The sequence below is a fragment of the Sus scrofa genome, chromosome 12, assembly GCF_000003025.6.
Source record: "Sus scrofa isolate TJ Tabasco breed Duroc chromosome 12, Sscrofa11.1, whole genome shotgun sequence".
NCBI lineage: Eukaryota > Metazoa > Chordata > Mammalia > Artiodactyla > Suidae > Sus > Sus scrofa.
The window spans coordinates 6,137,529-6,161,314 of record NC_010454.4 but is presented as its reverse complement, the minus strand read 5'-3'; the positions used below and the strand labels follow the sequence as shown (position 1 = coordinate 6,161,314).

At 46.0% G+C, this 23,786-nt stretch overlaps 2 protein-coding genes across 15 annotated transcripts in view; one reads left to right on the top strand and one right to left on the bottom strand.

Annotated features, from left to right (window-relative positions):
* ARMC7 (armadillo repeat containing 7) overlaps window positions 1-7,347 on the top strand; it is a 29,198-nt gene extending 21,851 nt beyond the window's left edge. For 6 of the 13 annotated variants that reach the window (XM_021066074.1, XM_021066077.1, XM_021066073.1 and 3 more), the window contains 3 exons: window positions 668-848; window positions 2,893-3,077; window positions 3,227-3,457. The gene's annotated coding sequence lies outside the window, so the exon portion shown is untranslated. Of the gene's footprint in view, window positions 1-667; window positions 849-2,892; window positions 3,078-3,226 lie in introns of all 13 variants that reach the window. The other 7 variants (XM_021066079.1, XM_021066078.1, XM_021066076.1 and 4 more) reach the window with 2 other exon arrangements.
* JPT1 (Jupiter microtubule associated homolog 1) lies at window positions 2,863-21,906 on the bottom strand. Of its 2 annotated transcripts, none has more exons than XM_013980752.2 (5): window positions 21,718-21,906; window positions 11,934-12,076; window positions 11,422-11,534; window positions 10,172-10,190; window positions 2,863-3,909 (listed from the first exon to the last, which is right to left on the bottom strand). In XM_013980752.2, the coding sequence occupies exons 1-5, from the start codon at window positions 21,771-21,773 to the stop codon at window positions 3,761-3,763; spliced, it is 480 nt and encodes a 159-aa protein (XP_013836206.1). In that variant the 5' UTR covers window positions 21,774-21,906; the 3' UTR covers window positions 2,863-3,760.

Here is a 23,786-nt window from a genome sequence, read left to right as displayed (position 1 = left end):
CCCGCATCCTCATGGATCTTAGTGGAGTTCGTTAACCGCTGAGCCAGGAAGGGAACCCCAAACCCTAAGCCTTCTAAGGGGAAAGTTCAACACCCTTAGCAAACATGTTTATATAGAATTTTCTGAAATGTGAAATAGTACCAAAATGACTGGCAGAACTGTCCCTCAGAGCACGTTTGGACTAGGCATTTACCTTCATGAAATAAAGACAAAAGCCAAGTTCACAAGTTGTAACACAAATGGGGGACATCTCTTTCCCAGAGCTCCATTGTTAGAGAGAAGGGTGCAGGTGCTCCACCTCTGAACTCCTAACTGAAACCGCAACTCAGGCTATGTGTAGGGCTAACCTGTCTTAGTGAAACTGGAAGCGTTCTGTAGCACAGCAATTAATTCTCCATTTTGCAAACGCTTTACACAATAAGGAAGAAAAACTTAGCCCAGTAATCTGTGATTACCCTCATTCTTCCCAAAGGAATGTCCATAGGTCAAATGAGCTGGTGGTTAGACATTATGCTTGAGTCATTTCAATCACGGCGGGGTTTTTAGAGGTGACCTCGTTCAAAGTTCCTTTTCTTTTAAAAACATTTTTATTGAAGTACAGTTGATTTCAAATGTAGGTTAATTCAATTAACCCAGTTATAGATATCTTTTTCATATTCTTTTGTAGTATTTGTCTTGTGGCTGCATCTGTGGAGCATGGAAGTTCCTGAGAAGAACCCTCACCACAGTAGCAGCCCGAGCTGCTGCAGTGACAGTGCTGGATCTTTAACCTGCTGCAGCGCAGGGAATTCCATCTTTTCCATTATGGTTTAGCACCAGATACTGAATATAGTTCCCTGTGCTATACGGTAAGTAGGACCTTGTTGTTCAGCCATCCTATAAATAATAGTTTGTATCTGCTAATCCCAAACACCCAGTTCTTCCCTCCTCTCACCCCCTTGGCAACCACAAGTCTGTCCTCTATCCTCTGTGAGTGCGTTGCTGTTTCATAGATAAGTTCATTTGTGTCTTTTTTGCCACACTGGCTGCATGTGTAAGTTCCTAGACCAGGGATCAAACCCAACCCCAGTTGCAGCCTGTGCTACAGTTGTGGCAAAGTTGGATTTTTTTTTTTTTTTTTTTTTTGTCTCTTTAGGGCCGTATCTGTGGCATATGGAGGTTCCCAGGCTAGGGGTCGAATCAGAGCTGTACCTGTCAGCCTACACCACAGCCACAGCCACTCCAGATCCAAGCTGAATCTTCGACCTACACCACAGCTCACGGCAACGCCAGACCCTTAACCCACTGAGTGAGGCCAGGGATTGAACCTGCAAGCTCATGTTTCCTAGTCGGATTAGTTTCCAGTGCGCCACGATGGGAACTCCCAAAGTTGGATTCTTAAACCCTCGGTGCCACAGGGAACTTGCTGTGTTTTAGATTCCACATATAAGTGATATCATATGGTATTTGTCTTTTTCTGATATACTTGACTTAGTATGATAGTCTGGAGGTCCATCCATGTGGCTGCAAATGGCATTATTTTCATTCCTTTTTATGGGTGAGTAGTATTCCATTGTGTATATGTACACCATCTTTATCAGTTCTTCTGTCAATAGATGTTTAAGTTGTTTCCATGTCCTGGCTATTGTGAATAGTCCTGCTATGAACATAAGGATGCATGTATCTTTTTGAATTACACAGCCTTTTCTGGCTATATGCCCAGGAGTGGCAACTCTTAGTTCAGGAACCTCCATACTGTTTTCCACAGTGGCTGCACCAATTTACATTCCCACCAGCAGCATAGGAGAGTTCCAGAAGTTTCATTTAGGACACTGAGTTCACAAATGACAAGCCCAAGGAATGCGGCTGGCTGGTCAAGGAGTACAGCTAGACTAAAACCAGGTCTGCAAGTTCCCATTGCGGTGCAGCAGAAATGAGACTGACTAGTATCCTTGAGGATGTGTGTTCCATCCCTGTGGGTCAGGGATCTGGTGTGGCCGTTAGCTCAGATCTGGTGTGGCTGTGGTGTAGACTGGCAGCTGCAGCTCTGATTCGACCCCTAGCCTGGGAACCTCCATATGCCACAGGTGTGGCCCTAAAAAGCAAAGAAAGAAAAAGCTAGGTCTTGCATTGCTCAATCTGGACATTAAATATAGCATGCTGACCTGGAACTTTCTGCCTAGAACCCAAGGAGCTTTCTCCCATCTTCTGTCTGCTGAATTACCTGAGGGGACTCAGATGCTCCTGTCCCCTTCTATTTACATGGGCCCTTTCTCTGGAGTCCTCTTCTTTGACCACCCACCACTGAGAAGCACCTTCTAAGCATGAGAGGACTTCAGATCCTGAATGTTACTGCCCAGCACAGGAGGGTAGGTGGTCGAAGAGTTGCAAGTGTGCTGGCTAATCATTATTTTGGATACCAATTATCCATATTATCCCTATATTTTATTACCATGTATCCATTAATTATCATTTTGGCATTTTGAACTGTGCTCTGACTTTTGCCATTTCTTGGGCCGCTGCCATGGTATATAGAGGTTCCCAGGCTAGGGGTCGAATTGGAACTGTAGCCGTCAGCCTACGCCAGAGCCACAGCAACATGGGATCCTTAACACACTGAGCAAGGCCAGGGATCGAACCCGCAACCTCATGGTTCCTAGTAGGATTCATTAACCACTGAGCCATGATGGGAACTCCTGTGCTCTCACTTTAAACCTGTTCCTTTAGAGAGGAGCCTACTTCCCTCTGGGCCTTCATTAGTCTTTTTGAACTTGAATGGCTCATCAGATCACTGGGCGGCAGGGTTGACAGTCACAAAGCAGAAGGCAACTCAAGAGGCAGAACTGCTGAAACAATCCCAGAAAGATGACACAGGACACAGTGTTTCAAAATGTGTACATTGTTTACTTTAAGCAACAATCCAGGATCGGAAATACAACACACATTGTAAGGATGAGACTTTCGACTCGTGGTCAAGCACCAGCATCATGCACACAGCTTCAAGGTATCTAAGAAGAGCACTGCCCGCGGCGGTCCTTTTGCTGAGAGGACCCACCTCCTTCCGCATGGTCCTGCCCTTGCTTCACCGCCCGGAACGCGTAAGTTTGAGTGAACACGGGAGCCATGCTCTGCATGGGAGCAGCAGGCTCTGCTCAGCCAGTCAAGTTAGTATCTGGCTTCAAGATTTCTTAAGGTTCAGAAATAAAAGGCAATCGTTTTTTTTGTTTGTTTTGTTTTTGCTTTGCAGGCAGCAAGGCATGAGAGGCAGGCCGCTATCGCTCCATATGGCACAGGAAGAGGCTTTGCGCAAGGGGCGCTGGCACAGAGGGCAACCCCAGGTAGGGTGGGCATCAGGACCACCTCGTTTGGGGGCCTGAAGGGACAGCGCTTGGGGACTGTTTACTGGTCTGTCCAATCCAGGCTTGGTCAACCCAAGTAAAGCTGACAAGAAAAGGGTTTTTAAAACCTCAGTACAAAAGATCCTCTAACACATTTGAAACCCAATTGTTTGTTCTTAAAAACACGGTACTAAGTGTCACAAAGCTTTCCCTCCAGTCTACTACTAGAAAACACTCATGCCATGGCCTACGGACCCAGAGGAATCAGGACAGACAGAGAACCTGTTCTTCCAAAAAACAAACAAAAAAAAAGACAGCAGTACATAAAGTGCTTCTTTTTTAATGAAACAAATCCAAAAGATGTACAGTCAGGCTCAAGTTGTGCAGTTCACAAGCATGGAGAAAACAAAGAAACAAAACGACAGCGTTCTGGGCAGACGGAGCTAACCCAGGACGAGGCTGGACTTGCCGCCAGGGGGGTTTCTCCGGGACGGCACGGGGGCCGGTGCCACCGGGCTGGGCACAGGGGCGGCGGGCACGGGCTTTTCCTCGCTCTGCCCCAGGCTGGCCTGCAAGTCCATGTCCACGTTTTCTAGGGAAACAGAATGAAATCAAGGCTAATGACTGTTCCCAGGGAAGATGAAAAGTCTAAGATGGGTTTTGGGGGGTTTTTTTGGCTGTGCCCGTGCCATGCAGAAGATCCCAGGCCAGGGATGGAACCTGCGCTACAGCAGTGACAAGACCCAGGCCTGACCCACTAGGCCACCACAGAACTCCATGTTTCTGTTTTGTTTTTGTTTTGAGGATAGTTCATACCATACCTAGAGCTACAAAGAAGAAACCAACAATCACCAACCATGTGGCCACTATCCAGAATTAACCACTGTTAATGATTTGCCATATTTGCCCCAGGTCTTTTGCTGTGTATATTCTTTTCTAAATGACATAAATATGTGAAGACATAAATATGTTAAATGCGAACGTTACAGGTAAGCGCCAGGCTCCTGACCAACCCACCTCTGTGTGGGTCTCCGATTCCCAGAGGCGCTGCTACCAGCTGGGTGCGTTCCTCTAGACCGTTTGTTTCATAATTTGTGTATTTTATTTCCAGCAAGTAACAGAGACTACTGTTTCTGTTATATTTAACATAAAGGATATCAACTTTGCTTTAAGCTATGCCCACAGCATGCAGAAGTTCCGGCCCAGGAACTGAACCTGCACCACAGCAGTGACAATGCCGGATCCTTAACCCCTGCGCCACCAGGGTACTCCTCAAAAAAAATTTTTTTTAAACCTTTGGAAACTTACCTCTATTTAAGCACATGGTTATAATTCACCTTGCTTGGAGTTCCCATCGTGGCGCAGTGGTTAACGAATCCAACTAGGAACCGTGAGGTTGCAGGTTCGGTCCCTGCCCTTGCTCAGTGGGTTAACGATCCGGCGTTGCCGTGAGCTGTGGTGTAGGTTGCAGACACGGCTCAGATCCCACGTTGCTGTGGCTCTGGCATAGGCCAGTGGCTACAGCTCCGATTCGACCCCTAGCCTGGGAACCTCCATATGCCGCGGGAGCGGCCCAAGGAAATAGCAAAAAGACAAAAAAAAATAATAATAATTCACCTTGCTTTATGAATTGCCTTACAGTATATAGAGAGTATATATGATTAATTCTCTACTGACTACAAAAAATTAGAACCAACCCAGCCATTCCAGAGCCGTAACATATACTCTGGAACATGTGCCTGTGGGCACAGGAGCTGTCTTGTTCAATTTGAACAGGTATCACACACTGCCTTCCCCAGTGGCTGTGCCAAGTCCTGCCCTGCTGCCCGGGTCACCGTATACTCGCCTCGAAGCTTGCCCTTTCCCCCACTGATCACCACGGCACCTTAATATTTGCCAAGCTGACAGGAGAAAAGTATTTCATTCCTGTTTTATGTTACACTTCCATGATTACAGGGTGAGGTTGATTTGTTTGTTAAACTGTGCAGATAAGCAGTTCTACGTTTGTTTATTTGTCTATTTGTTTGTTTACTTATTGTCTTTTTAGGGCCACACCCACGGCATATGGAGGTTCCCAGGCTAGGGGTCCAATCGGAGCTGTACCCGTCAGCCTACACCACAGCCACAGCCACTCCAGATCCAAGCCGCATCTGCGACCTACACCATAGCTCATGGCAACGCTTTATGGACACTACTCTGGTTGGTTAACCACCGAGCCACGATGGGAACTCTCTACACAGGCATTTATTGAGGAATCTACCTTTCCCTACTGATTTGTAATGACAGCTTAATCCTCTCACTTCCATTATATTAACTTGGCACTTTCCACATTAAAACCTTAATTAGTATATTATTATCTTATCCAATATCCTAAATATTGCTTGATTGATTCATGGACTGATTTGTGAAATTCCCAACAAGCATAGAGTCTTAACCAGGTAGTTTCCATTGATTCAAAGTCAAGAGTGACTTAGTACAAAAAAACAAAAACAAAACAAAAAAAAAACTGGATTTTCTGTGAAAAGTAATTTCTTTGAAGAGCTTAATAGCTTAAGGCAGGATATACTTTTTTTTTTTTTTTTAAATATATGGCTGCCCCCGCTAAATATGGAGTTTCCCAGGCTTGGGGTCTAATTGGAGCTGTAGCTGCCAGCCTACACCACTGCTCACAGCAACTCCGGATCCTTAACCCACTGAGCGAGGCCACGGAGCAAACCCACAACCTCACGGTTCCTAGTTGTATTCGTTTCCGCTGTGCCACAACGGGAACTCCAAGGCATGTTAGACTTAATTTAAAAAAAAATGCCAGGTCTCATTTTATTGTTAAATCATCCATGTAAATTTAGCTGCATATTCTAACACCTGCCTTAGACTAACCCCACCCTCCCAACACACACACAGGCATTTTTAGTACAAAAAATGAAATACTAATTTATAAGACTTGGAAGGAAAACTACCTTAAGGTTTAAAGACATTTATGCCCTTCTCTAATTTAGAAGCCCCCAAACCCAGGAAGTAGCAAAGCAGAGATACTGGTTGTGACATGTGGTATATACGAGCTTTGTACAGACTACACTGGACACTGACTTAACGTACTCATTTCGAAAACATGTACTTTTCTTAAAGTTCCTCAAAGACTAAACCTTAGAAGTCTACATTCCTAAAACCACTTGCAGCAAGTTTTGATTTAGCCAACCCAAACGGAGAAGTCCAAGGGGGAAGTCTTAGATCAGAAACACAGATCTCAGAACTACGCTATTGCCCCCCGCCTTTTTTTAAGGATTTTTAGTTTTTCTATTATAGCTGATTTACAGTGTTCCGTCAGTTTTCTACTGTGCTTACTGCTGCTTTTAACATTTCATTTTATGAATTTTTGGAACATTTGATAGAACTGACTTTTTTTGGGGGGGCCATTGGTGGCATACACAGGCTCTTCCTCCCGGGGTCAAACCCATGCCGCATGCCACAACAGCAACCGAAGCTGGTATAGTGACAACACCAGATCCTTAACCCACTGCGCCACAAGAGAACTCTGAAAGTACTGCCGTCTAAGGCATGTAATGTCCTGGTACTGAGCAGCTGCAAGTAAAAACCTAGTGTGCAGTTTTCCAAAATGACAGCACTCAAGGTTACGAAGCAAAGCTTGGAGAGAAAGGGTAGCCTCTCAGCTTCCTGTTACATAAGAAACAGGATCGAATGCATCAACATTAGATACCCAAGTCCTTAAAAAACCTAGGGAAGTATGTCCAATTTACTGCAAATACAAACAAAACCCAAGAACCCACATTTTAAAGCAACCCAAGATAGACGAATACAGACCATGAACTCAGCCGGAACCAGTATATCAACTCAAGCTGTTTCATTCCTGCTGCGAGGACGCAGCCCCCACGGCACAGGGTCTAACTGACCTCTCCAGTCTGGACTGAGTAGCTAATGAGTCCTTCTAAAGGACCCAAAATTACCTTGTGGCTCTAACGTGGCAGTTTATTTCCATAAAACAATTTTTACATAAATAAGCTCATTTTCACCAGTCTTGCATTTGTCTCTCATTATTAACAGAACTGTTTTGTCTTTCACAACTAGATAACACACCAAAAAAGAAAAGGGGGTGGGAAAAAGGCACACGTGGAGACTAGACAGCAGGCCTTGACTTAAACGCTCCCTTGTCCCGTCAGAAACACTCCAGCCAGAGAAATGGAGCTTTCTCTCATACATCATCTCATTAGTCTGAAATAAGTACAGGAATTGAGAGTAAGGGTAGAAACTTCTCTAGGACTTGAGAAAGCGTTTGTCAAGTGAATAATTAAAAAGTGGGGCTTGGAGTTCTTGTTGTGGCTCAGCGGAAACAAATCTGACCATGAGGAACCATGAGGCTGCAGGTTCGATCCCTGGCATTGCTCAGTGGGTTAAGGATCCATGAGCTGTGGTGTAGGCCAGCAGCCTGGGAATCTCCATATGCCATGAGTGTGGCCCTAAAAAGATGCATAAAAATAGCAGTGACTGCATCATCAAAAAAAAAAAAGTGGGGCTTAAACAAAGACACATCCACCATAACATACATTCTACATATTCCTGACTTATCTGTCTTTGGCACATCAATAACGCAACCTAACAGACACCAATGTCAGAAAAGAAAAAATGACTTGTCATCAGGGTCAGAGAAGCAGAGCCTCTAGAAACCAGAGCAGACCTTGGAAGCTGCCCAAAGGGAGGCAACGACTTGTGCCTGAACTTCCTGGACCTTCTTCCTTCTGAAAGATTTCCAAAGTCCTCCCTGTAGCCACCCCTGCTTAACTACCCCAAAGATGAAGGCAATATATCCAAACCATCTCTTCTTCTTTTTTTCTTTTTCAGCCACACTCAGCACATGGAAATTCCCAGGCCAGTGGCTGAATCCCAGCCACAACTGCAACCTACCACAGCAATGACAATGTCAGATCCTTCAAAACATGGTGCAAGGCTGGAAGTCAGACCCATGCCTCCAAAGTGACCCAAGCCACTGCAGCTGGGTTCTTAACCCACTGCGCCACGGCAGAAGCTCCCCAAATCTGTTTTACTTCAACTGAGCAGAGCAGCTTGGCTTTACAGTGAAGTTGGCCACAGAACTGGAGTTGACGTTCACTCAGCAGATGAGTCCTGAACGCTTATTCCCCCTGTCATTTCATGACAGATCAACTAACAGCAGCAGTCAGGACCACAGAATAATCAGGTGGCAAAACTGATGATCTTTTAAAAAAGGACTTTAGTATCAGTCACCTTCTAGTTCACCTGAAGAATCTATAACACCCTGAGCTGGGGCTGGGAGACAGGACTAACCATTAGGACAAATGACACGTCTGTTCATAACTTCAGGGCTTTCACACTTCTCAGTGTCCCCCAATTTCTAATTATATCCATTGGCCAAAATTAGTGCATAATGATTAGCTGATTCTTGCTAAAAAAGGTCTGATGGTGGAAATATTTCAGAATGCAAAAAGCAGTGGAATCAAAAAGCCTAGACTTTTTTTTAAAACCTCCAGAACAGTCTTTTTTATTTCCCCTTTTTTGGCTGCCCCTCAATATACGGCATTCCAGGCCAGGGATCAGATCCAAGTCACAGTTGCAACCTATGCCTCAGTGGCAATGCCAGGTCCTTAACCCACTGTGCCAGGCCGGGGACTGAACGTGTGTTCCAGAACTCCAGAGAAGCCTCCGACCCCCTTAAAAGACACAGCAGGAACTCCCAGAACAGTCTTTCAAAATGGGACAGGAGTACCCACTGTGGCTCAGCAAGTTAAGAACACAGGGTCCGTGAGAACCCCCGGCCTCGCTCGGTGGGTTAAGGATCCGGCATTGCCGTGAGCTGCGGTGTAGGTCACAGACACGGCTCGGATCCTATGTTGCTGTGGCTGTGATGTAGGCCAGCAGCTGTAGCTCCAATTCAACCCCTAGCCTGGGGACTTCCACATGCCATAGATGTGGACCTAAAAACACAAAAAATAAAATGGGACAAACGGTGCAGGAACAATAACTAATACACCTTCCTCCATGAGAATATAACCTGTCCGTGGGCAGAAAGCCCAGGCGACGTTCACGGAAGGTCCACGGATTTTCCTCCCACCATGTCCATCAACAGATGCCAAGAGGACAGGAATGGTTATTAAACATTCTGCCTCCCTGGAAGAATGACTCACAAATGGTAATGGCAGAAAAACGTCCTGAGGAAGCAGCCTCGTCCTCCTGGACCAGAGCCCCGGACACTGCTTCACTGCGTCCGTCTTGCCCTGACTGCTGCTGGCGGACAAACACAGACCTCTCGTCGCACCCACAGCAATTCTCTAGCACTTGTTAAAGAAGTGTCTGAGATTTAAAATAAATAAATGGTTGCGGCTCATTTGCACACATACGTGGCGATACGGGTGCTCACTGAAAATGCACACCTGCCCACAGAGGGCACTCGCGACGTCACAGGGATACCGGTGTGGCGCTGACTAAGCACCTCGGGTATAAAATGAAACGCGCATTGTAAATTACATGCTGTGGGCTGAGCCTGAAATGCCAGAGACTTTTACTAAAACCTTATCGATGAGCATAACAAATACCAACCTGACCAACCGCCTATGCCCTTCAAGGATTCCCTGGTGGCTTTCCTTGTGAGCGTGTTTCTAGCATTGCCCTCGCTGCAGGCCGATGCCAAGGGTGGCCATACCCACGAGCTTTCCAGACCCTTTCCCCTTCCTCTCCACCCAGAGGCTGCTGGCACTTGGGGGTTCACTCCTCAGTCTCTTTCCTCAAGACATGATTTGAATTGAAGTTCCAATCTATTCTAAAACCATTTACAGACCAGAAACTGTAACACTTTCAAAAGTACTTACCGTGAATGTCACCTTCTCCCTGGGGGGGAAAAAAAATTCAATTTACTTCAGGTTTTAATTTTGCAACACACAAATAAACGAGTCATAGTTCAGACACACTACTGTCTATTTGAAGCCAAAGGTGAAACTGTGTGTGTCCCGCCCCCCACCAGCCACATCCACAGCATATGGAAGTTCCTGGGCCAGGGATTCAATCTGAGCTGCAGCTGTGACCTACACCACAGCTGCGGCAACGCCAGATCCTTAACTCACTGTGCTGGGCTGGGGATTGAACCTGTACCTCTGCAGCAACCCAAGCCACTGCAGTTGATTTTTTTTTTTTTTTTTTTTTTTTTGTCATTTTCTGTCTTTTTGGATCTCACCTGCAGCACATGGAGGTTCTCAGGCTAGGGGTCAAACTGGAGCTGCAGCTGCCAGCCTACACCACAGCCACAGCAATGCAGGCTCCAAGCCACTTCTGTGATCTACACCACAGCTCACGGCAACACCGGACCCTTAACCCACTAATGGAGGCCAGGGCTCGAACCCGTGTCCTCATTATTAGTCAGGTTCCTTAACCACTGAACCACAATGGGAACTCCCTGCAGTTGGATTCTTAACCCAGTGAGCCACAGTGGGATATCCTGAAATTCCATTTTGATGCAGTGAGGTTCAGGGCCAGGCTGCCATTACAATAAGCAACCTTTATTTCACTTGGGACAATGCTACGCAAAAATGCTGCTGGATAAATTGCCCCAGTGCCAGTAACATTCCAAATACACCAAAAACCTTGACATTTATGCTGATGACCTGATATCAATGAGCACTTCAGAGGATCTTTGACCATCAGAAGGGAAACTGGAACACCTGTACTTTCACCCCCACCTCCTTTCTTCAAACCGAGCTGTTGAAGGGCCTCCATCAATTCCAAAGCCCTTCCACAAGCCTCCTCACTCAGGACTGACGCCTTCACGTGCCCTGAGATCCCTACTCAGGAGGACACTCTGCCAGGCTTTCCAGACACATCTGGGACTCAGGGGCCACTGCCACCTGCAGACAAGCAATGGTAACACCTGTGCTGCAGCCGCCTGGAGTTCAGCTCAAAACAGCTGGGCAACATTTGCCAACAACTAAAACAGTCCTTGAGCTCAGACGTGTTATGTATGAGATACATAGGAAGTGGGTGTGATCCAGTTTCAAAAATCAATACTCGAGGACAGAGACTAATCCTAATAGCAGGAGAGACATGTGATCAAAACCGTGACACTGACCTTCAGCTCTAAGAAGTCTCCAGAGTTTGCTTCAGAAGAGTTCCTTCTCTGGGGTCCAGATGACTCAGAATCTTCCCTGCCACCGCTAGACTTGGCACCTGAATCAGAACAGACTTTCTTGACGAATATAATGGAAAGACTTGCAGCAAAACACTATTTAATAAGTTAGTCTCATATTACAAAATGAGCAGTGTTAGGGAGGTAAAGTGATGGCTTAAAAATTCGAGAGTGGGGCTAAATAGCCCGACCTGATGGCAGTCCTTATTCTGTCCCATCACACACACTCCCAGAATGTCCCATTCCTTAGTCCCGGCCTTCCCAGCAGTGACAAGCTTTAATGGTCATTTATCTCGTCAGTGACAAGCTTTAATGGTCATTTATCTCGTCAGTGACAAGCTTTAGTGGTCATTTTTCTCGTCATTAAGCTAGATTTTGCTCATCAGAACAAAAGCAGCTGTCGGGTTGCTCTGCTGGGTCCATCCCTTTGACCAGTGATCAGACACAAGCAGTACCTGCCGACTTGGCCCAGGAAGGGGGATTGTCCTCAGGTGTCCCGAAGATGCTAGAGGCCATTTTGTTCCTCCTCACAGGTTGTTCTGTTGGTTCATCAAAACCTAATGAAAAATTGGATCCGCCACCTGGAGGCCGCAAAACCCTAGGAATGATGGCAAGACATCAATTTCAGATCCTGTCAAAACATTTCTTGGCATAAATGTTTTCAAACACCTTTCGTTTCATTCCCTCGCCCGTTCAGTCCACCTGCCCCCCTCCGAAAGAGAGCTGGGAGTGGGAAAACTAGCAATTGAGTCTGTCATGGTATAGATTCAGCGCTGGGTGTGAAGACATGAAATGCTGGTTTCCATCTGTGGCGAGGCTGTATATCACACCAGTAACAGGCTGCTGGCATCCCCTCCGAGGAAATGGCAAAGGCTAGTGGAATTTGTCTACCGGGCTCAGCTGGACACATCTACGAAGTTTAGAAGCACGTCTTGTTATTTATTTAAAAAGTGGTTCGGGAAGTTCCCGTTGTGGCTCAGCAGTTAACGAATCTGACTAGCATCCATGAGGACGCAGGTTCGATCCCTGGCTTTACTCAGTGGCTTAAGGATCTGGCCTTGCCATGAGTTGTGGTGTAGGTCGCAGATGTGGCTCAGATCCTGTGTTGCTGTGGCTGTGGTGTAGGCCGGCAGCTACAGCTCCCATACGACTCCTAGCCTGGAACCTCCATATGCCACGGGTGTGGCCCTAAAAAGCAAAAAAAAAAAAAAAAAAAAGTGGTTCCAGGATTCCCTTATGGCTCAGTGGGTTAAGGATCCAATGTTGTAACTAGTCTCTGGTCACTCTGTGCTGCAGGTTCAATTCCTGGCCCAGGAACACCCACATGCCACAGCCAAAAGTAAATAACTAAGAATTGGATCTTTTTTTTTTTTGCTTTTGCTTTTTAGGGTCGCACTAGGGTTACAACCACTGCATATGGAGGTTCCCAGGCTAGGGGTCAAATCAGAGCTGTAGCTGCTGACCTACACCACAGCCACAGCAACACCAGATCGGAGCCACGTCTGCAACCTACACCACAGCTCATGGCAACGCCAGATCCCTAACCAACTGAGTGAGGCCAGGGATCAAACCTGCATCCTCATGGATCTTGGGTTCGTTAACCGCTGAGGCACAAAGAGAACCCCCATTTATTTATTTTGTCTTTGGCATTTTTAGGGCTGCACTCAACCTCATGGTTCCTAGTCAGATTCGTTTCTGCTGCACCATGAAGGGATATACATTTTTATTTTCAAAGAAAAATAATTTTCCTTGGCTGTGCTCTGAGCATGTATAAGTTCCTGGGCCAGGGACTGAACCTGCGCCACAGTAGTAACCCAAGCCACTGTAGTGATGCCAATCCTTAACCCACTGTGCCACGAGAGAACTCCAATTTTCAACGAAATTTTAAAAACAGAAGAATATGGGAGTCCCCATGGTGGCTCAGTGGTAACGAACCTGACTATTATCCATAAAGACACAGGTTCAATCCCTGGCCTCACTCAGTGGGTTAAGGATCTGGCATTGCTATGAGCTGAGGAGTAGGTCACAGACGTGGCTCAGATCTGACATTGCCGTGACTGTGGCACAGGCCAGTAGCTATAGCTCCAATGGTACCCCTAGCCTGGGAACTTCCATATGCCACAGGGGTGGCCCTAAAAAAGCGAAAAAATAAAAATGGAAGAATACAGAGATCCCATTGTGGCTCAGCAGTCAAGAACCCAACTAGTATCCATGAGGATGTGGGTTCAATCTCTGGCCTCAATCAGTGGGTTAAGAGTCCGGTGCAGCCGCAAACTGCGGCATAGGTTGCAGACGTGACTTGGATCTGGCATTGCTGTGGCTGTGGTGCAGGCCAGCAGCTGCAGCTCCAATTCAACCCCCAGCCTAGGAACTTCCATATGCCAGGGTGCAGCCCCCAAAAGACATACATACATACATAAGGAAGAATATACATAGAAAGTTAACTTGATCAATTCAGAAGTCCAGGGAAGGCTGCTGGTGTCTCTCCTGTCTCCACATCTCTCACAAGCCTTTTATGCAGCTGTCTCATCATGCTCGGTGACGATCATGAGCGACTGGCCGGGGAGGAGGCCACAAGAAATGAAGTGCAGGACTCCGCAGCACGCGCTATACCCATGCAGCTTCAGGCACCATCTATAGCTTTTTTTCCTTTTTTTTGGGGGGGGGGGGCGCACCTGAGGCATATAGAATTTCCCAGGCCAGGGGTCGAATTGGAGCTGAGGCTTTCGGCCTACGCCACAGCCGCAGCAACGCCAGATCCGAGCCTTGTCTACGACCTACACTGGAGCTCACGGCAACGCTGGATCCTTACCCCACTGATCGAGGCCAGGGATCGAACCCATGTCCTCATGCACACTAGTTGGGTTCATAACCACCGAGCCACGACGGGGACTCCCCATCTATGGCTTTTTTCCAGGGAAATAGAGCACTCTCGCGTTTCCAGTCTTCCCACCACAGGTCAACCAACCTCTCCCCTCCTTGGAAAAGCTCAATTTAATCTGTCCCAACACCACTCAAAACACAGAAAATGGAGATGGTTTCATGGGAAGATTTTCCAACTACAGATTCACTTCCTTCATCGGTGATGGGACCGGTCTGTTCTTCTTAAAGGATTTCTTAAATCATTTTGAGTAAGAAACATTTTTCCAGGAAGGTGTCCATTTCAAGTTTCCAAATAAATGTGGTTGTCATTTGTAAACTCAGATCCTTATATTAGGAAAAATTAAACACTTCGGGTATAAATTCTCTTCAGAGAACCCCTCCAGAGGCCTTCCCATTTTGATATTTCACCATATTTCCATTCTAAATATTTTATTTCCATTATTTTCTTCTTTGACCCATAAATAACTTAAAAGTTTGTAATTTTCCGAACTTAAGGTGTTTCTATTTCACTGATTTCCAGGTTTTCATTATAACAGAGACAACAAAGTCTGTATGACATTGTTCCTTTGATATTTGATAAGATGTGCTTTATGTGGTCAATTTTGTAAAACTCCTTGAAAATGTACTTGAAAAGAATGTGTATTTGCCAATGCTCTATATGTCTATCAGATGAAGGCTGTTAATTGAGTTGTTCAAACCTACTTTTTTTCCTTTCCCTTTTTTTAAGGGGCATATGGAAGTTTCCGGATCAGAGCTGCAGCTAAGGCCTAACACCACAGCCACAGCAACTCAAGATCCGAGTCAAGTCTCCGACCTACACCACAGATTGTTTTTGGGGGGTCTTTTTAGAGCCACACCCATGGCATATGGAGGTTCCCAAGCTAGGGGTCAAATTGGAGCTGTAGCTGCCAGGCTACACCACAGCTACAGCCACTCGGGATCTGAGCTGAGTCTGCAACCTACACCACAGCCCATGGCAACGGCGGATCCTTAACCCACTGAGCAAGGCCAGGGATCAAACCTGCATCCTCATGGACACTATGTTAGGTTCTCAACCAGCTGAGCCACAACAGGAGCTCCATCAAACCTACTCATTTATTTATAAATATGTTTTATCGATTACTGAGATTCTGTTACCAACTCTATTATACAATGGGGGTTTTCTCCTCAGGATTTTGTCAAGATAGAGTTCGCTCTCAGAAAGACTACCATTGGAGTTTTTTGTTTTGTTTTGTTGCTTTTTAGGGCTGGATCCTTAACCCACTGAGCGAGGCCAGGGATCGAACCCTCAACCTCATGGTTCCTAGTTGGATTTGTTTCCGCTGAGCCACAAAGGGAACTCCACCATTGGAGTATTTTATTCAGTTCAGAACTGCATGGTTTAACTGGCTAGTCATTTTGATTAAACAAAACATATATTCCCAACTCATTTACCAAAATAAGTTCCAGCTAGGCCAAATACTTAAATTTAAAACCTGAAACTAATACAACTTTTTTTTTTTTTTGGTTTTTAAGGCTGCACCTGTGGCATAAGAGGTTCCCAGGCTAGGGGTCGAATCAGAGCTGCAGCCGCTGACATGAGCCACAGCCACAGCCACGCAGGATCCAAACCATGTCTGCGACCTACACCACAGCTCACGGCAACGCCAGATCCTTAACCCACTGATCAAGGCCAGAGGTCGAAAATGCAACCACTTGGTTACTAGTCGGATTGCTTCTGCTGTGCCAACATGGGAACTCCCTAATACAACACTGTAAACCAACTACACTCCAATAATTTTTTTTTTCAATCTAAAGACTAGGTAGATCAAATATTTCAAAATACTGTAAGAAAACATGTACGAATATAGTCTTAGTCTTAAAGAAAAGGGCTTTCCTTCTGAGTACAAGATGAAAGCCAGAAACCATGAAAAATGGACAGATTAAAACTGACAAAAACACACATTTTGACAAAGGATAATACAAATGCTTTTAAAAACAAAAGAGGAGTTCCCTTGTGGCACAGCAGGTTAAGGATCTGGTGTTGTCACTGCAGCGACCCAGGTTGCTGCTGTGGCTAGGGCTCAGTCCTTGGCCTGGGAACTTCCACATGCCATGGGTGTGACCAAAATAAAAAAATTATCAAAAGAATCACAAGAGAAAAATAGACAAAAGGTACTAATGGACAATTTAAAACTATGGATAGTCTCTCCACATTAAAAATTCAAATTAGCAAATAAATGAAGTTTGAAGCAAAAGGATTTTTTTTTTTTTTGCCTATTAGACTAGTAAAGATGAAAAAAATGCCAGTTTCTACTATGAATTAAAGTGTGGGAATATAAATTTGCACAAACTTTCTAAAGAACCTTTTGATGAAATATATCAAGTCTTCATGTTTGCATCTTTTTTTTTTTTTTTTTTTTTTTTTTGTCTTTTTGCCTTTTCTAGAGCCGCTCCCTAGGCATATGGAGGTTCCCAGGCTAGGGGTTGAATCGGAGCTCTAGCCACTCACTGGCCTATGCCAGAGCCACAGCAACGCGGGATCTGAGCCGCGTCTGTAACCTACACCACAGCTCACGGCAACGCCGGATCCTCAACCCACTGAGCAAGGCCAGGGATCAAACCCGAAACCTCATGGTTCCTAGTCGGATTCATTAACCACTGTGCCACGATGGGAACTCCCATGTTTGCATCTTATATGAACCAACCTTTCTGCTTCTAGAACTTATCCTAAGTAGAAAATCAGATATATATGTACAAGGATACTTGCAGACGAAAGGCTTGGTTAAGCCTAAGCAAAATAAGCAGCAGAACTGAAGGAAATCAGACAAACTTCGCTTCTCAGCTGTATCCAGTTTTTAGCATCTTCTCCAACCTAGTCAGGCAACTTCATTCACTGTTCCAGGAACTGTTCTGGCTTATCTCCACCCTCAGAGTATTTACCCCCATATTTCCTCCTGCCCAGAGGACTCTCCACCCTTTCCTCGGTGGCTATGTCAAACTCCAGCCCATTTCTTAAACCTCCGCCTCTTCCATGAAGCCCTCCTGGATCTTGAACAACTAAAACGTAGGACATTTAGAGGAAAGCATGTTAGACACCCTCTCCTGGTCACCAGCTCTTCCTGTAAAAGCCAAGGAGGAAGTATTTTTGGCTCGTGGGTCATTTTTGCAACTATTCAGCTCTGTCACCTAGTGCAAAGGCAGCCACTAGTGCAAAGACAACATGAAAATGAATGAGTGTAGCTGTGTTCCAATAAAACTTTATTTATGGACACTAAAATCTTATTTTTGTGTCATGAAAAAGATTCTTCTTTCTTCTTCTGACCATTTAGAAATGTAAAAAACCTAGAGATGAGGTGGGAGGGAGTGGGACGGACGGGGAGTTTGGGGTTGATGGAGGCAAACTGTTACCCTTGGAATGGATGTGCAATGGGGTCCTACTGTGCAACACGGGGAACTGTGTGTTCTGGGTCACTCTGCTGTAGAACAGACATTGAAGAAACATTGTAAATCAACCCTACTTTTCTTAAAAAATACATTTTAAAAAAAAACAACTAAATGTGAAAATCAGGTGCCAGCTGGGCTTGGTTCTTGGGCGATAGATAGTATGCTGGGCTCTGTTCTGTCTAGTTCAACAGCCTTATTTTTCAGGAGAACAAAGTCAGGCCGTGAGAAGCTCTAAAAAAACTGCTCAACATGAGTTAAGTGACAGAAATGGGGCCAAAACCCAAATCCTCCAGTCCCTGGCAGGCACATAAGTGCTGAAACAGGAAAACCACTCAATGCCATTTTTCTCTTTAAGCTATTATGTGGTTGGTGCTTTGATTACTCTTCTTACTTTTTAGTCTTAGACTGAATATATTTCTTCTTCTTTTTTTTTTTTTTTCTTGTTATGGAAATTCCCAGGCTAGAGGTCCAATCGGAGCTGCAGCTGCCAGTCCACACCACAACCACAGCAATGCCAGATCCGAGCCACGCCTGAGACCACAGCTTATGGCAACCTGATCCTTAACCCACAGAGCAAGGCCAGAGATCAAACGTAAGTCCTTATGGATACTAGTGGGGTTCGTTACCTCTGAGCCATGATGGGAACTCCTGAATATATTTCTTTCTGGTTTGTTTTTTTTTTTGCATTTTAGGGTCACACTAACAGCATATGGAGGTTCCCAGGCTAGGTGCTGAATCAGCGCTGAAGAACATTTACACCACATCTACAGCAACTCGGGAACCGAGCCACGTCTTCAACCTACACCACAGCTCATGGCAACGTGATCCTTAACCTACTGAGCAAGGCCAGAGATCGAACCTGCGTCCTCATGGATACTAGTCAGATTCGTTTCCACTGAGCCACGACAGGAACTCCCTGAATATATTTCTTATACAGGTTCTCATCCTCCCCTAAACCTAATAATTCATGTCTATTCATAGTAAAATTCAATACTTAATTTACACTAGATTAAAATTTCATTATTTTCCCTGTAAGGGAGAAGCCCCACTGTGGATGCTTTTATAACGTAAAACATTTAAAACCCCCACTGTTTGTAAGTCTCAGGTTTTAAATATCCACTCAGATTAAATTTATTATATGAATTAAGATAAAAGTGTTAGGGTGTTTCCCAGTAGCTCAGAGGGTTAAGGATCCAATGCTGTCACTGCTATGGCGCAGGTTTGATCCCTGACCGGGCAACTTCCACATGCTGCGGGCACAGCCAATTAAAAAAAAAAAAAAATGTGTTCAGGCATACCCCTTATAAAGATAATTTTAGGTTTGCTAATTAAATTGCTTAACTCCTAATTAAAGGTACCTTATAAATACTTAATAGGCTTTCATGTTAAAGTTGGAAGCCACTGGGTTTTTAGCATTTAATGCCTCAAATCAACAGATATTTGAAATATTATAATCAAAAGTAACTGGCTTCACTGTCATTCCCTCATTCCCTAGAGACTGAATGATTTTCCTTACTATGATAATTAAACTCTCATGAATTATTTTAGTCAGCTGGAAATCTTGAGAACCCTCAAGAGCCAGGAAATATTTTTTGGCCTTAAAAAAAGAAAAGACACTAGAACCCAGTCACCAGCATAAAAGAAAGTCGAAGCTCTGACCAGAAGCTCTGACAACTTTTTAAAGGTCTGTGTTCCTCCCGCAATAGCAGGTACTACCTACTCGGATGACGTCAGTGTTTTAGAGCCCATTTGTAACAGCGAGACATCCCCAAACAAAGGACTTGGATCCTAAGACAGAAATTATTTCAATTTTATTTTTTAAGATTCTGCTATTTTTTTTCTGGACCATACGTATGACAACTAAATCAGGATTACATTATCTGAGACGCCACAAAAATATGTCTAGGTACCGAGGAGAGCAATTTTCAAAATATTACTCTTCTTCTCTTCTCTCTTTAAATCCTAGAGCTCCCATATGATCTTTGCAGATCATTCCCTACCAGACTAAATTTATAAGGGTTTTTGGAGCCAGGAAAATGTTACTGAGGAAAAGAAGTTTAGCAGAATGAGGTGAGATTATACAAGGAAAGGTAGGAAGTAAATAAAAGGACAATGCCACAGTCTTGAGATCACAATACTGGAGGAAATTGATGACAAAAGGCAACTTGAAACATTTTTTTTGCAGAACCAAAAACCATTTCAGTCTTACACGTCAAAAACACAGATCAAAAAAATTTGTATGAGAATTCATTCGACCTGGTTAAATTCTTTGTGAAACACTAAACTGTACACAATCCCAAAGGATTAAAAAAACTCAAGGTTTTTTTTAATATAATGTGTAAATTTTCACATTCCAATCGCTAGTCTGACCAGCATAGAGTTGACCTCTTGGCACAAAATGAAAAAAAAAACCCAAGATTCAATGTGTTCCAGTGTCCTCAAAAAAAAAAAAAAAAAAATGATCTCATTGGAAGGATGACAACAGAAGAGGGAGTGACCAGTATTTTCGTAGGTCTATCCTGCTCAAGTTCCCCTTCCTCCCAGTAACCCACTAATTGAGTTTTTTAAATCTGTCCCATTCTTTTCTGCATTTTGAAAGGAATGAGTTGAAAAGGGATGTCATTTCTAACTCTCCTTCCTAAGACTCACTGCAGAGCCTGCTTTTTGTCCCCAAGCTGTCCAACTCCTGGGAGACACTGCTATTTCACGGCTGTCTTCTTAGCCCCACAAAATGGCTCCCTTTGTGCCACCTGCCCAGGACCCCAAAGCTGGCCACACATGACTGCGAGTCATGATCAATAAAGAGATGCTCAGAAAAAGTGGAATCTAAGCTTCCTCCATGCCTTGAGCAGGATCCCAGAGATGCCTTTATCCCACCTTAAAAAACAGCGTGCATGCAATTAGCCAAGACAATGTGGACATTCCCCACCGCATCCAAACCCTTCCGCCAAGTTAGGCAAGGGCTTGGAAAAGGGTCCCAGTTCAAACACCGTGCCCAGGGCCCTCTTCGACAAATGCAGTGGCAAGAGTGACCAGAAAGGCCCCGGATACGCAGGTGGAGATAGTACGGAAGAGACAATGGATGTCTCCGGCCCCGCCCAAGAACAGAAAACCTCTTCCTGCAAGCAAACCAGGGCCAGAGATGAACTCATTTGGCAAACGTCAAACGGGGAAGGCAAAGAGGTGGGATGCAAAGACCGAGGTCCGAAGGTTTGAGCGCAGAAAACCCACTCGGAGCGACTCGCTCCCCCTCCCGTTCAGAGGTGGGCGCGCGAGGGGAAGGAGCAGGGGTCTTTTCTTTGTTAGCAAAGGAGAGGCACTTCGCGGAGGGCTGACGGCTGGGTCCTGAATAGGGGTGGCGGTCGCGATGACCGGCCCCGCCCGAACACAAATGCTACATGCCATGCGGACCCGAGTGGGTAGGAGCTCGACAGACCCGATCACTGCGGCTGCGGATCTGACCATCACGCCGGGCGCAGGGCCGCCACCTGCCCTGGGCCAGAGTCACGAGCGCGTGGCCAGGAATGGGACAATGGGCACGGATCGAGGTGCCCCGCGAGCTACCCAGGCACCCGGAGCCCAAGACCACCTCCCCGGGGCCAGGCAGGCCACGCCGCAAAGAGGAAAAAGCGAACCCTCTCGGCACGTTCGTATTGGCAAAAAAAACCTCCGCGCCCTGAGCGCGAGCGGCCCCAGCCCTTCACAGCCCCTCGCTCCGGGGGAGGAATGAATGGGAGAGGAGCAGGAATCGGGCGGGGCCGGCGCGCTGGACTCGCCGGAGGCACAAAGGCGACGCCGGTAGCCGAGCCCCACCGCCGAGCTGGGAAGGAGCGCAACGCCTGGAGCACGTTACAGCCAACGACCGGCCGCCAGACCCGCCCGGCCCCCTTGGGCAGCGGCCCTCCAGCCCAATGAGCCCCGCCGCCTCACCGGGAGCTATTCCTGCTGTTGGGGTCGACGCCCTTGAAGGTGGTGGTGGTGGTCATGGCGCCAAGGAGCGAGGTAGCGAGCGAGAGAGCAGAACGCCGAAAGGGTCAGGTCTGAGGAGCGTAGGGTAGCTCCCCAGCCCAAAGCCGGCAACCGCTGCAGGAACCTCCGCCACCGACAGCCCGCTGGGTCGCCGCCTTTATAGGGCCTCCAAGCCCCGCCCCTGCCCCGACATCATTGGCCGATTCAAATGGACCTGTAAGCTTCCATTGGTCCCTGGGAGTGCCAAACACCCTGCGGCGTCCCGACAGGCCGAGGCTGCTCCTGCTCAGCCTAAACCCGCCTCCTTCCTGGCCAGAGAAGAGCTAGGGACGTTTCCCCTCCCCCACCCCCAAATCTCGGTGATGATTGGATAAAGGACAAACCTGCCCCGCGCACGGTACAAGTTGTGCTCCCTGTCACTTAAAAAAGTTACCTGATAAAGCGAAAAGCTCGCTGTGTGCGAGTTGAAATCCGCAAGCCGAGGGCAAATTTATCTTTCATTTATTTGCCTTTCTCAAGGTGGGTAGCAAGGTCATGCTCCCCAAGGGATGAAAATTACTGCTACACATTGACATGTATACAACTGAATACCTACTAAGTGTCCTGTTTGGAAACCTGACAGTCCCAAAGCAGCAGCACTATGAGTCAGCAACAGAAAGCACGCGAAGATGATCCCTTCTAAAACGATTGGAAATTCTTTACATTTTACTGTTACTCTTTAGCTGTAATGGGTGGTGCATACACTAGACCAAAATTACAGTCGTTCCGATCTGAGGACCTGTGCTTAATAAGTCTGGTTAACGCCCGGCTTTGGGGAATGGCCACATCCCTTACTGCTAAGACTATGGAAGCACCCCAGGCCTCTGCAGCTGTTTATAACCCTTAAGTCATGACTCTTCCACCTGTCTGGCTAAATCTATCCCTGCAACAAATGCAGACACACTTGGAGGGTTCAGGAATGACTGTTTACAAGATCATAATAGGAAAGTCTTGGGCAAACAAGGGGGTAGGCCTTCCCCGTCATGCCGATTACTCAAGGCAGATCTCTATTTCAGTATTTCCATAAGTGAACTACATTCCTTTTTGTGTGGCCGCCTCCTAGACGTTCATGAAAAGCCAAAGACAAGTTCTTCTCTTCTATAAGGCAGGATCATGTCTTTAAGGGCTTACCACAAAAGCTTGAAGCACACACTTGTTTGGATTAAAGTCTCCCCCTTGTTAAAGGCTAAGCCTAAATTTCCAAAACCTTAAAACAAACAAACAAAACAAACCTCTTCAGGCCAACCCAGCATGCATCCCCGGCTCAAAAATCATATCATTATTGGGAGTTCCTCTTGTGGCTCAGCAGGTTAAGAACCCGACTAGCATCCACGAGGAAGAGAGTTCAATCCCTGGCCTCACTCAGTAATTTAAGGATCCAGTGTTGCCGTGAGCTTCGGCTTAGGTGGCAGATATGGCTTAGATCCCTCATTGTCATGACTGTGGTACAGGCCAGCAGCTGAAGCTCTGATTCGACCCCTAGCCTGAGAACTTTCATATGCCACACCTGCAGCCCTAAAAAAAAAAAAAAAAAAAAAAAAAAAAAAAAAAAAAAAAAAAGTCACATAATTACTAACTAGGAGGTAGTAGAGTATGGTGGTTGCTCGCTCAGTGTCCTCAAAGAGAAACCCAGGTTTTAACCTCCACTCTTACTTTTTCTGAGCACTAGTTCCCTCATTTGTAAAATAAGGATAGACTAGTGTCTGGACATCATAGCTGTGAGGAGTGGACGAGGTAACAGATGTAAAGTGCTTTTCCTGGGAGTTCCCACTGTGGCTCCGCAGAAACAAACACAACTAGTACCGATGAGGACTTGGGGGTTGGATCCCTGGCCTCACTCAGTGGGTTAAGGATCCGGGGTTGCCGCAAGAGCTGTGTTATAGACTGCAAACACAGCCCAGATCTGGTGTTGCTGAGGCCAGCGACTGTAGCTCTGATTCGACCCCTAGATGGGGGACTTCCATACACTGCTGGTGTGGCCCTAAAAAGAC